This window comes from Platalea leucorodia, assembly GCF_965183815.1.
Source record: "Platalea leucorodia genome assembly, chromosome: Z".
Taxonomy (NCBI): Eukaryota; Metazoa; Chordata; class Aves; order Pelecaniformes; family Threskiornithidae; genus Platalea; species Platalea leucorodia.
In genome coordinates, this window is record NC_138858.1 from 63,748,185 (window position 1) to 63,764,652 (window position 16,468).

The 16,468-nt window shown below is 44.5% G+C and overlaps 1 protein-coding gene across 2 annotated transcripts in view; it reads left to right on the forward strand.

Annotated features, from left to right (window-relative positions):
- Positions 1-3,109: 3,109 nt before the first annotated feature.
- MAN2A1 (mannosidase alpha class 2A member 1) overlaps positions 3,110-16,468 on the forward strand; it is a 121,077-nt gene continuing 107,718 nt past the window's right edge. For both annotated transcript variants that reach the window (XM_082337327.1, XM_082337328.1), the window contains exon 1: positions 3,110-3,309. In XM_082337327.1, the coding sequence (XP_082193453.1) occupies positions 3,175-3,309 (135 nt within the window). In that variant the 5' untranslated portion in view covers positions 3,110-3,174. The remainder of the gene's footprint in view (positions 3,310-16,468) is intronic.

Genomic DNA, 16,468 nt, shown 5'->3' on the forward strand with positions numbered 1-16,468 from the left:
TATAATGATGCAAAATACGGTTTCACTGTAATCGTAAGTTGTTAGCTCTCGTATTACTCGCCATACACCATCGAAACAGTGAACAGACAGTAGAACAGTTAATTTCCTTACAGTTTGATGATGCTCTACGAAATCATAGTTTATTACAAACATTACAGTTTTACGTGTGGAAGATCCTTCTCAGGAAAGCTCTAAGCTCATTGCTTTCATTGTCCTCAGCTGCAAATGCGAGTTCTGCATATTTCTGCAATTTAGATCACATATGTCTTGAGAAGGAACCCAGAAAGCAAAGAGTCCTTACCAGATCTCTGTAGGTATTTCAGTTTGTTGACTTAATATCACCCAGAAACCCTCTAACAGAGAGGGGAACAGGGTCTGGTCGTCTGTGGCAACATTTGTTCTCTTAGCCACCTGACCACTACTGTCTCTCTGCAGTACTCGTCTCATTCATCAGTTTCTGACTTTTTTAACAAGCGAAACAGAAGGCCTACAGAGGACTGGTTTGTTAACAGTCCTGGTTTTTCCCTCTAGGCACCCCATTACCCTGTTCAATGAATCAACTAAATATTCCATGAGAAAAAGAGGAAAAATATCTATCTGATCATGCACAAGATGAATAAAGGCTTCAGAGTCAACCTTAATAATAGATATCCCAAATCCCGAGGCCATTTTTTAATCTTAGTGTTAGTTTACTGTAGATTTAAATATAATTTCCCTCTTCAGAAAAAGAAATTTGGAAATGACATCTTACATAGATTGTGGCAAAGTCGGGTTTTTGGATTCACAAAGGTATCTGAACTCCGCTAACAAAACAACAAATGGAATAAGAAGCATTGTCTTTTCTGTGGCGATCTGCCACTAGAGGGGGAATAGAGCAAATGTGAAATGGTAAGATCCTTGTGTTTACAGCTTTTTGCTGAACAGCACAGTAACGTCAGGTTTCAAAACTCCTGGGTTTTATTCCAGATTCTGCAGGAGACCCAGCTGCATCTTTCCTCTGTTTTGCCTGACACCAAGTGTTGTGCCCTTCCACGGTCATTCTTTCCCTAACCTGCTTCATCTCTTATTCCTAGCTTTCCTTGGTTGTCAGTCCCTTTCTGTTCTTACACTAGCCCCCATCTTTGTGTCCTTCCTCAGGTTATTCCCTGTATTGTCCCCACTGCCCAGCTGCTTTTCTCTTCAACCTCTCTTTCTCACTCCCCTGCATTAAAAAATCTTAAATGCAGTCAGTATGCACAATAGTGCACCATGTATGAGAGAGGCAGTTTCTCTGCTGTCAGCAATTCCCACCACAGTAGCTCATAATGTCCATACCCAGTAACTGCAGAAGTCCTGTACCACCTTTCAAAGCCAGAATCAAACATATTAACTTTTTGCCCAGTGGGAGGAAAGGGAGGGAGAAGTTATGAATAATTGAGCCCTCAAGTAGGTTCTTTAAGGTATCGGAACAAGTTCCAAACATGGAAAAACTTAGCAATGATTTAAGCTTCTCGGCTCCTGCAAAAGCCTACTGAACTTTACTGGCCAAATTTTTGTGTGTTATTACAGTTTCAACAACTTCAGAAGGATTTTCATGGAAAAAGAAAAGAAAGCAGTGACGCTAACGCATACATCCCGACTTCAAGTCGCAGGGGTATGTCTCAGTGACAGCCCTTAAAAAAGCAGCACACACACACAGTGGTAAAAGATGTTTTCAGCATGTGTCTAGTTCTCAATGGCAGGCAACGCATCCTAAGTAAGTACTTCCCCACAATATTGGTCACAAGCAGACACCGGGCATGAACATTTTCAAACCCGAGCAGATTAAATCTGTGAAAATTAGAAGGAGCTAAAGGCTGCAATGGAGGAGTGGGGCAATCTGAATGGCAGGCCTTCGACCACCCCGTTACAGCTGTGAGCCATTCCTATGGGTACACGCGGGGCTTTTCAAGCAGCTTGCCGCTTATTCGGACATAGAAAAGCCTGACCCATGCTGGCGCTTGACAGCAGCCCACAAACGTGCCTAACGCTGTAGGACTCGTACGGAAAGGTGCGACAGGTCTTTGCTAAACACGGCGGGGTGCTGGGGCTCGTTCGGTGCCGGAGGTCACCCCACACTCCTCCCTCCTCTCCCCGGCCGCCGTTCCCCGCTCCGCAGCGGGGCACGGCAAGGCCCGGGAAGGACGGCGGGGGCCCAAGGCAGCCCTCTCGCTTCCCCCTCCAGCCTCCTCGCTTCCCACGGCGGAGGCCGCCACACACACGCCGCCTGCCGACGGGGCGGCGGCGAACGCGGTGAGACCGACCGTTACGCGGCGCCCCCGGGCGGCCGCCCCCGCGGGGCAGCCGCCGCCGCGCCGCCCGGCGGGAGGCAGCTCGGGGCCGGGCCTGCCGCGCCGAACCGGGGGGGAGCGGCACTCCGCCGCCTCCTCCTCCTCACGGCGCCCCCGCGGGCGAGAGGCAGGGGCGGCGGCCGCGGCCCCCCCCGGCGCCCAAGGCCGGCGCCGTGCCCAGCCGCCGCCGCCCGCGCCCCACCCCCGCGGCGCTGGGGCGGTGCGGGCCGGTGGGGGCGGTGCCGCGCCCGTGACACGCGCGCGGCACCGCCCACCCGCCCGGGCGCGCGGGGGCGGAGCGCGGCGCTCCGGTGGCGGCGGCGGCGGGGGCTCCTTCGGCGCGGAGCGTGTGCGCGGCGGCCCGCGGTGCTCCGGCGGCGGCGGCGCTCCGGCCGCCGGGCGGGGGAGGAGGTGCCAGACTCCGGCGCCGCTTGCCGGCAGCGAGGAGGAGCGGAGCGGCTCGTGAGGCGGCCGGAGGAGGAGGAGGAAGGGAGGGGGAAGCAGCGGCGCTCGGTCGGCCCCGCGGCGCTGCCGCCGCCACTTCCCCGCTGGGCGCCAGCCTGCCCGGGAAGGCGATCCGCTCCCGGAAACTCTCGGCTCGCCTCTCGCCGCGGCGGCGGGGTCTCGGCCGGGCTCTCCGCCCCGGCGCAGCGGGCGTGGGGGGGAGGCAACTTCTCGCACTTCTCCGGAAAAGACTTGGGGCTGCCCCGCGCCGGGGGCGGCGGCGCCTGGCGTCCCCGCCGCCCGCCGCGGCGGGAGAACTTTCCCCTCCGAGCGCGGGGCGGCGAGCGGGGCCCGGGAGCGCCGGCCGCGGCGGGAGGAGCACGGCGGCGGCGGCGGCGGGGCCGGCCGGGCGGCCGCCGAGATGAAGCTGAGCCGGCAGTTCACGGTGTTCGGCAGCGCGGTCTTCTGCGTGGTGATCTTCTCCCTCTACCTGATGCTGGACCGCGGCCACTTCGACCACCCGAAGAGCCCGCGGCGGGAGGGCACCTTCCCCAAGGTGAGCGGGGCGGCGCCCGGGCCGCCGGGGCGGAGGCGGAGGGGAGGGGAGCGCGGCGGTGCCGCCACCGGGCACCCCCCGGCTCTCCCCGCCCGCGGGTGCCGGGGCGCCGAGGCGCTGCTCGCCCCCTCCGGGCCGGCCGGGGCGGCGGCGGGGTGCCGCGGCTGCCGGGGCGGGGGACGAGCGGTGCCGCCTCTGGGCGGCGCTGCTGCCGGCGCGGCGCGGCCCGGCCCGGCCCGGCCCGGAGCGCGGGGCTGCAGCGGGGAGGCGGGCGCTGCCCACCCGCCCGGCGAGGGGGCGGTGCGGAGGGGCGGCCGGCGGGGGGCTCGCCCCGGGCGGGACGGGTGGAGGCTGCGCTGCGGCCTCAGCGGCGGCCGCCCCGCTCGAGAGCGGGGCAGGCAGCAGAAGGGAGAGCGCGGGGCTTGCTCTGCACGGTGGAAGCCGGTGCTGAGGACGGATAGGAGCTGGCAGGGAAAGCTGAGAACGCGAGGGTAGACCTCAGCTGTAGCATCAACAGGTAGGTTTAGAGAAATGCTGACTTCTTGTTACTGCTTTCCTTTTCGCTAAGCCATGCTTTGGAGCCGTGGCTGGCTGATACCTGACTGCACCGCATGGTTATGCAAAGCAGTCCTTTAGCTCCTTATTGTCCCTTGTTGTCTGCGGGGGAGAGAAATTTAAAAGCTGTGTGTCGTGGTAGTGTTCTAATCAGGAGCGTTTAACCATGACAAGGAAAAAGTATTTCAGAGAGCACATGGTATGCTGTGCAGAGTGGCAGAATGCTGCTGTGTATAAATAGCTTTGTTTTCTTACAGTCACAGAAAAAAAAAAAATTACAGAGAGTAAAGTTGTACCTTGTTTATGCTTGCACCGAATCTGTTTTTTGGGAAATAAAACAGATGAAAGTGGTTTTTAGTACAGCAGTGTGGCTTCAAGTGAACAGAAGAGCTCAAAAGGCATATTTAAAAAGTAACAATGATGTCTCTGATAGAATCACTAATTTTTCTTTTAATGCAAAGATAATAGTTGATACCATTTTGTTAAAGATAAAAACCTTGACTTAAATGTAAAGAAGGAGTGCAGATCTGTTCTGCCTTTATTCCTTTGAGTTACAGTTCAGAGGTCAGCCGCTGTTTTTTGCAGGAACTAAGAGAACAGGAAAGAAGCTTAGGAGAAGAAACCAAGATGAGGCTGGTTACAGCAGCTGTGTCTGTTCAATATATAGCTCCAGCAGGAGAGTGATGCCATGTGTGACACTTGTAACAACTAAGTTTGGTGCTATGGTCAGTATCTTATCTTAGGAAATCACTTAATGTATCTTTATACCACCAGTTGAGTTTAATCCAGGTAAAGAATAGAACAGGAAAGCTTGTACATGGGTGGTCAGTTTGGGGTTTTTTTTATAATGTTAGATTTTGGTTTGAAATACTTGGGTGAACAGGGAAGATTTATTAGACATGTTTTTTCTTTCATCGTCATTGTCTTGCAGTTGAAATTGCTGTGTCCTACAGTGTAACGCTGGTCTGCAGTGTAACATGGTCTTGTCTCTTGTGACCAGGGTTTAGTACCTTAATCTGTTGTTAGACCTCTTCCTTCTACGTGATCTAGTCAGCTAGAGACAAACATTTCTCCTTCCGTCTTCCTCCCCCCCTCAGTCTTCTAGAACAGTCTGTCAGTGTTTACTCTTTTTGCCTTTTCCTTATCTAAATTTCTTTGAGGCTGCTGACTCTTACTGGAGCGTCCGCTGCCTGTTACTCTTTTGGCCCTTCCTTTGGGTGAACAGCTACCTTTTGCTTTCTTACTGCTTTATCCTTTGAGGAAGTTACAGATGAAATTGATGTGATTTTTGTCATTTCGTTTTGCTGGCCATCGGGTAGAAATTGTTCACATTGTTAGAACTGGGAAATCTCTTGAAACCTAGCAAATGCTTTCAGAGCCCTATAACACATCAGTTTAAACTAAATGCAAAAGATGAAGAGTGCAATAGAAGCCACCAAAAATATTTGAAAGGAACAGCTGTAATCCTACCTCAGCTGACAAAAAGTTGTTTGTGTCAGTGCAGTGTTGCTAGAACTCAATGTACTGTAAGTGAAACTAGCCACAGATGTAGAAACTTCAAGCTGTTTTTGTTTGTGAAAAGCTGTGACAGCAGTAGATCATCTGTTTGTAGATTTAAGAAGGCATTCTCTTTCATGATGACAAAGGTCACAACTTTTTTTGCTTAGAAAAAGGAATTGAGACTTTTTTCCCCCAAGTTATTGGATTGATTCACTTCATAACTCTTTCTGTTCTGACTGTGTGATTTCCTCCCCCCCCCCACCCCCCCAGCTTTGCTGTTCCTCTGTGCAGTTCTGGTAACAACATATGTCACCTTTTGTGTCCTGGAAGTTGCATATTGATTAATTTGTTCTTCCTGACCTACTGGCTTATGTTAAGCTCAGAGGAGAGCAGTGGGTACCTCTGGGAGCAGTCTCACGTTTACCTTATGAGTGTTTGTGTATCTAGGCTTTTTATTTAATTTCTGCCAGGATTAGAGTTGGAATTTTTCAGCTGGCAGTGCCTGTTCGTCTGCATTTACCTAAAGTGTCATGGTGCCTAATACCAGTAGTAAAATAAATGATTAGGATTGCTGCTCCACTTCCGTTTCCACTTTTTCTTCCAGATAATGCACCTTCTTTTTGCATGGTCTTGGCGTAGTTTACATCAGACTCAGTCTTGGGAACCTGTCTTGTTCCAGGCTTATCTGCCAGTGTAGCCAAGAGTTGTCCTTCCAGAGCTTGCTTTCCAGTTTGAGAGTTCAAGTAGCTGTTCAAGGATGTCAACAGAAATGTTTTGCAGAAATAATTCTTGGACAAGATCTCCCAAGATGGGTGAATATCCATAGTCAGATGCCTTTACATATTTGCTAACCAAATACTTGTAAATGCCTTTCACTGTTGTGCTAAACAGCACCTGTGGTCAGACTTGGGAGGCAGTGGTGAGACTGTGTCTTTTTAGGTTTTGCTTTTGCAAAAGCTGGCATCAGTAGTCGGTTTTACAATGAATATTATCCACAGCTATCCATGGTAAGGTGGCATCATGGCAACTATAATAGAACTTGAGCTAAAGTGATTTATAGCCTTCTCATCATTGGTGGTGCATTTAAATCATAATATTAGAAGATCTGTATGTTGCCATAGAACTGAAGTCCCTGTTAATTTTGGGAAGATTAGGTACCTGTAATACATGGAGATCAAGACTTATTGGCCTCTCCTCTGTAATTCCTGCATATATCTTTATGGATCCTGCCTGGTTGTCAGGTGTACCTTGTTGTTACGACGGCCATGCCACAAGCTCTGTCTTTCTGAGCCTGTTCCTAGCCATGGGATGCTCCTGTCTCAAGACATGTCTTGGGACATGATACATCCTAGTGTCCTGTCTCAGGCTAGGAGCAACATTGCGCAGAGAGGAGCTCAGGGTGGAGGAATAGCCTTATGTGCATTTTTAGATTATTATTGTACCAGTTGTCAGTACAGATCATTGTGGAAGAGTCTTCTAGTGGAATATAGTGGAAAAATGGTTGAGTATATTGTTTCTATCTGTAATAACACAGAAATCTCTGAGAAATCTTGTGTGACTGTACATCAGAGGGAGGTTCAGAGTGGCGATGAGTCTTGTGCTGTCTCTTGTGCAGCAGGTGTCAGGTGCAAGTGATTTGTGGGCTAAATTGGTAACTACTAAATGAAAACTACATTCAAATAAAGTCTAAAATGGAATAGGTCCATAAGCATCTTATCTTAAAGAACCTGTGTTACTGTATACAGCTGAAAACCAAATACTGATAAGCCCATATTAATCTATTCTGTAATTTGGACGCAAATAGAAAAAAGTCATTAGCCTAACACGGCTTATTTTCTCAACTAACTTTACCTTGACTTAGAACAGATCCATAAAAGCTGTTCATTTACAGAAGCTTGTGGAATATTTCTTTGAGTCTAAATTTTGCTAGTTTCACACCTAAGCACACATGGCACATGTTAAAAATCCAATTTAAAAAAAAAATACATACAGCAACTTCCATCCTTGCTGTTTTTTCTAAACAATTGTTATTTGAGTAAGATCTTTCTTCCCCCACTCTGTGTTTTCTTCCCCCTCCCACCTTTGACCACAGTTGTTTGAAGCTCACTCTGATCTTCTCATGCGTGTTAACTGCTTTTATGGGCTCAGTAGTTGCATTGCACTGAACAGAGGTGGTCAAATACAGTTCATCTAAAAGCAGCTGGCTTGTTCTTTTCTTTCCAGTGTCCTTACAGCAAAGCATTAAGTGGCCTGGCTGTTGGTGATACTGCTAAAGCTTCTTTACCTGATTCATGCTTTCAAGGCATCTACACAATGCATCAAATACTTCTGCACAAATGGCACAAGTGGTGATTGTTGCGGTATGGAGTGTTATTTCATCTGAGCTTGCCAGTAATTTGATAGTAGTACCACCTGGCCAAAATACAAATCACGGTAGGGTGGAGCAGTAATAGTAGGAAATTAGGACCAAATACCTGGCAGAAACACCAGCAGTTCTCTGCATCCGTGTGCTGAACAAAGGTGCCTTGTGAACTTTACTCTGGAGTACTGCTGAGGTAGTCCTTCCCTTACTGTAAGGAAGCACTACCTTCAGTTAGCCCCGAGTCTCCATTAGGTGGCTGTAACTACAGCATATCAGCCTCTGCTTGGTAGTTATCATGCCCCGACTCTGTGCAGTGTAAACCTCAGCTCCCACCAGTGCCGGCGAGTCAGTACACTTCCTGTTTTGAAATAGCTCCTGATACCCTATAAACACCTTTTCCAGCTAGAGTTTTGCTAGGTGCTTTGCCATAGTGAAGTGGCTGAAATCAGTGGCTTACATGGACTAGAAATACATGTTGCTGCGTGTTCATAGTAATTGGTGTATTTTTATGAGCTTGTCTGGGAGCTTTCAGATTTCTGTTGTATAACAAGGAACAGGAGTTCTGTATGCAGAATATTGGAAGTTGTGCGATCAGGTATTTAGAAAATGTTTGTTTTACTCTAAAATGTGAATAGTGGCAATTAAGGTTGTACATAATTTTGAAGTTGTCATTTTCTGACTTCTAAGTACTGAAAAATTGTGGGCACAGTGACTTTTAGTAGCATTCTTATGAGTTTCACATCAGAGAGGTTTGAATGTTGAGTGAGGAAATCCACAGAAAGAATCATGATTTTCCTGGATTTGAAACTTGTTGACTAACTTAAAAAACAAACAAACAAAGCCGTATTGACACCACTTAGTAAGTTCACAATCTAAAAACCTTTGAGTGTCATGGGAAGAATCTTGAGTGTAAGAGAATGAAAATTTAGAATTTCTTCTGCTGAGCTTCTAGTACATTGTAAAGGAGGAGGGGCTGTCTTTGTGAGCATAATTACAGGTCAGTAACAATTCTTGATACTTCCTCATGTTCACAGAGTGTATTTGTCTTTGTTGCTTGCACATTTTATGTAAAGTTTTGGCTAAGCAGCAGTCAAGCAGAAGATAATAGCCTCCTTCAATTGCAGTCGTCAAATCTGGTGCAAAATGTTGAGCGAAATGCATTTTTCAGAAAAGCAGTAACACCACCTATAAATGAGCACTTTCTTCTGCTACCTGCAGTCAATGCCTAACTTTATAAACTAAATGGAGAAATTTCACTAGTTTGCTCTTACTTGACTCTTTCTTTGTCTGACACATGGCTTTGTTATTTTAAGTTTTGACTTGTTCAAATAAAAAGAAACGTTATTAAAATGCTCATACTCTTAATGCCACGTAAGCTGTGTTTCAGTTTTGTACTGCTAGCCATTTAAATAAAGATTCAGTGTAGGGCAGGGAGGGGAATGAAAAAGGAAATGAACCTGAAACATTTCCACCAAAGTAGTGGTGAACATTTTTCAGATTAATTGACTTTAAACAGGGAATATTTCTAGATTTGTCTCCATCTCAGTTTTCTTTCTCCTTGCCTTCAGATCACTGATGATGGTTTCAAATTAGTCCCTAACAGCATGCCTTATTTTTATTTCTGTAAATTACATGAAACTTAAGTCTAGCATAATAGTACATTAAACACTCCTGTTATTGCTGCCTCTGGTAAAACAGAATGTGAAAGTCCATCAGCGTTTTGGAATCTATTTGTCAGGCTCCTGCATCTTTGAAATAGAACTTCGTCATTTTTTTAAGAGAACAGACTTTTGCTTTGTAGTTCAGTTAATTCAGAAGAATTCCAGTGCCTTAATAAAGTGAGCTTGTTTTGAATGGTACTTTAAAGGTAGGAAATTATTAACAAGGTTATTTATGTAATTTTCATCATCACAAATGCACATAAGCCTTCTGCCCAGATTAATAAAGGCTTTAAACCTTGACTTGTCCTTTTGACTGATGCGTTGTATGCTTGCTTTTTTATTCTGTCATACCTTGCAATGTGAATACATGCTGAAACAGTGTGTTCAAATATTAAGCTTTGATGCTACATCAGGTTGCATTTTTAAGTTTTACCTGCTTGCTTTTTCTGTACAGGAGGTGACCATTTAATTCTGCATTTAGCATGTTCTGTTCACTGTACAGTGCTCTAACAGTGAACAGAGGATACTTTCTGGCCTTACCATCTTGGTATGCTGGCATCTGATCAGAGGTGTATATCAAGATTTTAGTAAAGTTAGTACGTGCTTTGTGAAGATGTACCTGGAAATAGCTGTTGACAAGACTGGTGCAGGAAATTAGGATGACTGCCATTCAGTGCAGCCAGAAAATGAGACTTTTTGAGTCTGGTTTCCTCACTGCTTACCGCAGTAAATCTGTATACAGGCAACGATCTTGACTTGAATTCCACATCCCCTGGAGAGCTCTGTTCATTGTGGTACTCTGCTTTCTTCACCACAGCTCATCGGTGCACCAGAGCCTCTTATGCAGGACACTGCCAGCTCCTTTGTGGTCTCCTTCTTGTTCATGTGGGTGAGAAGGAGCATGGGCTCTGGCTGGTTTTGAACCAAGTGCTTGGTGGCTGCTGGCTGAGTCTGGATATAAACAATCAAGTTCCAGCTGACCTAACCTCAGAAGTCTCTAATGTGGATTTTTCTTCTGCCTGCCTGTTTCCATGAACTTTCCTAATCTGTGGGCCTGTCATACTCCCCCTTTAATTATTTGAGCTAGCTGTCTTTTTCCTGATGAAATGATTGTTAGTGGCCTGTTGAAAGCGACTGCGTTTAGAGAAGGAGTGAACATTCACTAAGCAAATGAAAGTTGCAACTAATATCCTTTCTCCAATGTACAATGTTTAAATGGGAGAAACTGACCATTCTCTGTTTCCCCAGAATAAAGCAGCTTGATCTTTCATTGTGTTACTGGACTTACCTCCTTGTGCTGAGTGGCAGTATGCTCCCTTCTGGAGTAAGTCCTTGCTACAGATCAAGCCAGCGTCAGATGCAAACAGAGAAGGACAAGCAGAGGGCAGTGGGAAAGCAGGCTGCTTTGGAGTATTTGGGGCGTGAAAACTGCTGAAGGGTTCAGACTGACTGAAGCATAAGGAACTGTTTATGTAGCTGGTTCATGTAGTGGAAGCGGCAGGTTGCTCAGTGCAGCTAGCAGGTATGGACAGTTTTTGTTCCAAATGGGAGGAGGGTGTGCTGACCTGTGCTGTCCTCACATGGGAAGATTTAATTGGTTCAGTCTGACCCCATGTAACCATGGGGATGGTGAACAGATGTGCTGCTCACGTGATGCCATTCTTCTACCAATGCAGCTGTACCTGCTTTTGGTACTGTTGGATTTGCTGGTACTTTGCACTTCTTGTAGAAATAGTTGCTTTGCTGTGGAGTAGCAGCAGGGTTGCCTTTCTTGCTTTTTAGTAAAACGTTTATATGCACAATCTTATCAACATATAAAGCCAGAGAAAAATGAAAGAATGAAGTTTATACCAAAGTTGTTATAAACTTGTTAACTGATTGTATAGGCCAGGTGATTCACATAACTTTACATTGCATTCCCTTATGTTAAAACAAATATGTAGATTAACAGAACATCCTTCAATGATGTTCACTTGGACTAAGACAAACTTATTCAGACAGCATACCTCCAGTTTTCTGTGCTCAAAGTCTTGGATCAGGATTGCTTCTTTTCTGAGAACACTTGATGCTGTAAACTCAGGGGGAAGTCTGCTGACATTGATGAGTTGTGCAGCTAGACAAATTTTGCTATCCAGTATCTACAAAGCCATGTAGATTACAAAATTTCAGGCAGAATTGGTTAAGGTAAAATTGGTACATCTCTGCTTAGATTAAAAAAACCCAAATTCGCCCCCAAATGTGTGGAAAATTTTCAAACTTAGTTTAAGACAAAATAGAGTACCTTTTTAGTAATGGAGAGGTCCTGTGTGTTTTATTTTTTAATTGGACCTTTTTAATGCCCCCTGTAACACGCTTCTAATCTGTTTTACTAGTATATTAACATCTATTACTAGCAATCAATAAGATGAAACAATTTTAGAGTAACTTCACTGTCTTGTACTGTTTGGCCTTGATACTTGAAGTTGGGCAGTGTAAGTCGGTTGCCTTCCTCTAAAAATGTTGAAACTGAATTTCATTTATTTCCACGTGTTAATTTCATTATCTTGTAGAGCTGCAATATTTTCCATGTTTAGCTCATATTTTAAAATAATTTTACTATTGAATACTATGTTTTAGGCATTGTCTACTCCTACCTATTTAAAATGAATAAGGAGAAAAGGTGAACATGCAATGAAAATAGACTTAGCTCTTGTGTAATTTGGATCCACATGAAATTTTCAACTTGAGAATGGATTCCTGACATTAAGTATTTTCATACTGAATGAAAATTGGGATCCATTTCTAGTTTGTGACGCTGTTTCTTAAAATTAACTCTCATGGCTGATGCATTTCACAACAGAAATTGAAAATAATTTTTAAATCTCAAAAGATTTGGTTGCCTGTCACTTTTAACTTGGGTACTGCATGACGTCATAGTTACATGTTTTTAACTGTAGATTTTTATTTCATGTTTTGCATTCAAATTGAGTTAGTGCATGACATGTTTAAATGCTTTAGAAGAGAGGCATGATGCATCTCAGACTCTTCAGAAGAGAAAGCAGGATTGTCTTTATTAATGTCCTCTCCTAAGTTCAACAATGGGAGGTCTTTGTAAGGATTTCTTTCTCCAAATGACAGAATATCTGCCTCCAAAGTTAAAGTAACATACTTTAACATACTTGTAAAAATCACTGCTCTTCAGAGTCCTAGCTAGGCTTGAGCTCTCCACCTTAAAAATAAATTATTGCTGGAAGTATATAGCAACATATAAAATCATTGTTGTTTGAAGATGATCAGGTAACAAATTACTATTTCTTGTGACACAGGAAGCAGGGAACTTAGTTTACAAAGAAAAGTGGTTTTTTCACATAATAAACAGTAAAATGCGAAAAATTGTTATTGTAGATATTTGAAGGTTTAAAGTATAATAAGTTAAATGAAAGGTCCATCTTAGAGATATGAAATATGACATGACCTCTGAATTGGAAGTTTGTATCTGACTACTAGAGTTTGGCGGTATATGCCAACAGAAGGATCAGTCTAAACATGTATTCGGTGGTTTTTTAATGTGTGGGTTTTTTTTCCCTGTGTCTGTTATTGGCCAGTGCTGGAGAGACTATACTTGACTGGATGACATAAGGCAGATTGGTGGTGTAATCTATGACCAGGTAGTTGACAGGCTATTGCTAAGCAATATAAAACTCTTTTCTTGTAGGAAGAGGTAAAATATTTCTAGAACATACGTGAATGAGAGTATAAATTTTAAACAGTTGTCTGATTTTACAGTTGTAGAGGCAACGTATATAGTGGTGAGATAGGTGTGAACAGTGTTTTAGCTGCTTACATGCTTGGTAACTTCGGTGAACTATAGTCATGTGCAGTGAGGCAGGTAATAATTTGTATAGATGGCAGCTATTCTTTAGCTTCTTAGGAATCTAAAAACCAGAAGCTCTGTTGGGCAGCCTGTAAAGCCCTAATCAGTATAATTTTATATATATTACTTTTAAAGTGAGTGGCATAATAGTCTATTACTGTTCCGAGTACAGAAACCTTTTTTTCTTTTAAAATGTCACAGACGTTGAAAGAGAAAATACTAATTTTACACAGAAATGGGTACACACTATCTTTAATGTAGCATTTGAAAGATTTCAGTCTGGTTGCTTCCTTTGTGCCACCAGGGGGCATGGGACTACAGGTTTTTTTTTTCTTTCCAGTATCCCACCATCTGCATAGTGATTTCCTGTGGTTTTCAGTTCATCTGTTTTATAAGTTTCTAGCATTTGTCTTTAAACTGTTGAGATTCTAGGATGTTGGCCCTACATCTCAATTGGCTTAATCCGGATCTGTTGTCAAAATATATTTGTCTTTTGGGAAGCAATAACTGTTTGCCTGTGTTGCATTTTAAAACCTGTTATTGTTTTCAGGATGTATCAATCTAAGAAAAAAACCAAACCAGTGGGTCAGCACTTTATACAGCCCAGAAAATAAGGGGACAAACTTACCAGCAGGTTAAAAAATAACAAAAAGTATCTTCTGCAGAAATACAAAGAACTTCCATAAAGATAGAATTTAGTAGAACCCAAAAGGCTGGTTGGTATCTTTCGGTAAGGGGTGTTTTTTTATTCCTGCAGACTTCTCAAAGTGAACAGAATTTAAAAGAAAGTGCACATCACAATTTAGAAAGAAGGCTTAATCCTTTGCAAACTACAGCCTAACTACAGAAGTTGGAATTAACTTGGCATTTGAGGAAAGCAATTTGTCCCTTAAAAGGAAAATGGAAAGACCTTGAATTATTGTCAAAGGGGAAAAAGTGTGTCATGTACAGATGTTGGTTCTAATATTATTCTATATTACTTAGAAAATAAGGCACTGGCTCTAGGAAAAAGTTTTACTTCTCATTAAAATCATAGGTCACAGACTAGCTGTCTACTGAATCAACGTTATTTGTGTTGAATGCAATGAGTAAAATGAAAATGCCTGAATCTGCAGAGGGTTTTGTTGTAATGACAGCTTCTTGAAAAAACCTTAATCATACATTGTGTATTTTGGGGTCTGACCACAACTTTAATAATAGGAAGTGACTAGCTTTTCATCCTCTATCTTTTCTTATTATTGTTAGAATCATAGAATCATAGAATCATTAAGGTTGGAAAGGACCCTTAAGATCATCAAGTCCAACCGTTAACCTATCACTGCCAAGTCCACCACTAAGCCATGTCCCTAAGCACCACATCTACCCATCTTTTAAATACCTCCAGGGATGGAGACTCAACAACTTCCCTGGGCAGCCTGGTCCAGTGCCTGACTACTCTTTCAGTGAAGAAGTTTTTCCTAATATGCAACCTAAACCTCCCCTGGCACAACTTGAGGCTGTTTCCTCTTGTCCTATCACTCGTTACTAGGGAGAAGAGACCGACCCCCACCTCACTACAACCTCCTTTCAGGTGGTTGTAGAGAGCAATAAGATCTCCCCTCAGCCTCCTCTTCTACACGCTAAACAAGCCCAGTTCCCTCAGCCGCTCCTCGTAAGACTTGTGCTCTAGACCCTTCACCAGCTTCGTTGCCCTCCTCTGGACACGGTCCAGCACCTCGATGTCCTTCTTGTAGTGAGGGGCCCAAAACTGAACACAGGACTTGAGGTGCGGCCTCACCAGTGCCGAGTACAGGGGGCACTATCACCTCCCTGGTCCTGCTGGCCACACTATTCCTGATACAAGCCAGGATGCCATTGGCCCTCTTGGCCACCTGAGCACACTGCTGGCTCATGTTCAGGCGGCTGTCAACCAACACCCCCAGGTCCTTTTCTGCCAGGCAGCTCTCCAGCCACTCCTCCCCCAGCCTGTAGCATTGCATGGGGTTGTTGTGACCCAAGTGCAGGACCCAGCACTGAGCCTGGTTGAATCTCATGCAGTTGGCCCCGGCCCAACGATCCAGCCTGTCCAGGTCCCTCTGTAGGGCCTTCCTACCTTCAAGCAGATTAGCACTTCCACCCAACTTGGTGTCGTCTGGCAAACTTACTGAGGGTGCACTCAATGCCCTCATCCAGATCGTCGGTAAAGATGTTAAACAGTACCGGCCCTGATACTGAGCCCTGGGGAACACCACTCGTGACCGGCCGCCAACTGGATTTGATTCCATTCACCACCACTCTCTGGGCTCGGCCGTCCAGCCAGTTTTTAACCCAGCGCAGAGTGCACTTATCCAAGCCATGAGCAGCCAGCTTCTCCAGGAGAATGTTGTGGGAGACAGTGTCAAAGGCCTTACTGAACTCCACGTAGACAACATCCACAGCCTTTCCCTCATCCACTAAGTGGGTCACCTTGTCATAGAAGAAGATCAGGTTGGTTGAGGTCAGTCTGAGGAAAGAAAAAAAAAGTTACTGTTCAGATGAAATATCCCTAAAAACATGTTAAATAATCTGGCTTCTTGTGATTCTGTAAAAGCTAACACATTCACACCTGAAAAAAAAATCATAACTGTAATTATTTGGAAGGAGTGGCTAGCACATGAGAGGGGAGTAGCATTTACAGGTATCTTGTTCTGCTATGGTCCCTCCTATATTCCAACAATACAGTGATTAGATACTATTAAATTACTTTGTGGTATCTGTCTCTACTTCCAGGTTGCTTTGGGAGATATGTTGACTTCTTTCAATTCACACTGATGTTATCCTATATCCTTCCTCTTGTGGTGCACGCTAGAATCATCTACAAAATTCTGTTGTCTGGCAACTGAATATGACCTTCTGAGTGAAAGTGCTATCAGTTTGAGCTGTCTTTCACAGGATTATCTTGATGCTTGTAATGGTCTAATTATACAGATTGCTACTATGACCAGGCTGTTAAGGGATCTTTTACCCCCATTAAATGCTTCTGTTAATTTGTCTCTAAATTTCCCTGAAAATAAAAAGCTCAATGTTTATTCAAATATTATTTTACATGTACAGGGAAAAACTAAAATATATACATCCTGTTAATCCCCTCATGATGTGACTGCCTTCTAAAAATGGCTTTCCCTTTGATGTTCTGATGTGATGATAAATGGAGAGATCAGATTTTTGCAAATCTATGATAGACATGAAAAAAGTAGAAGTTAGCATAAT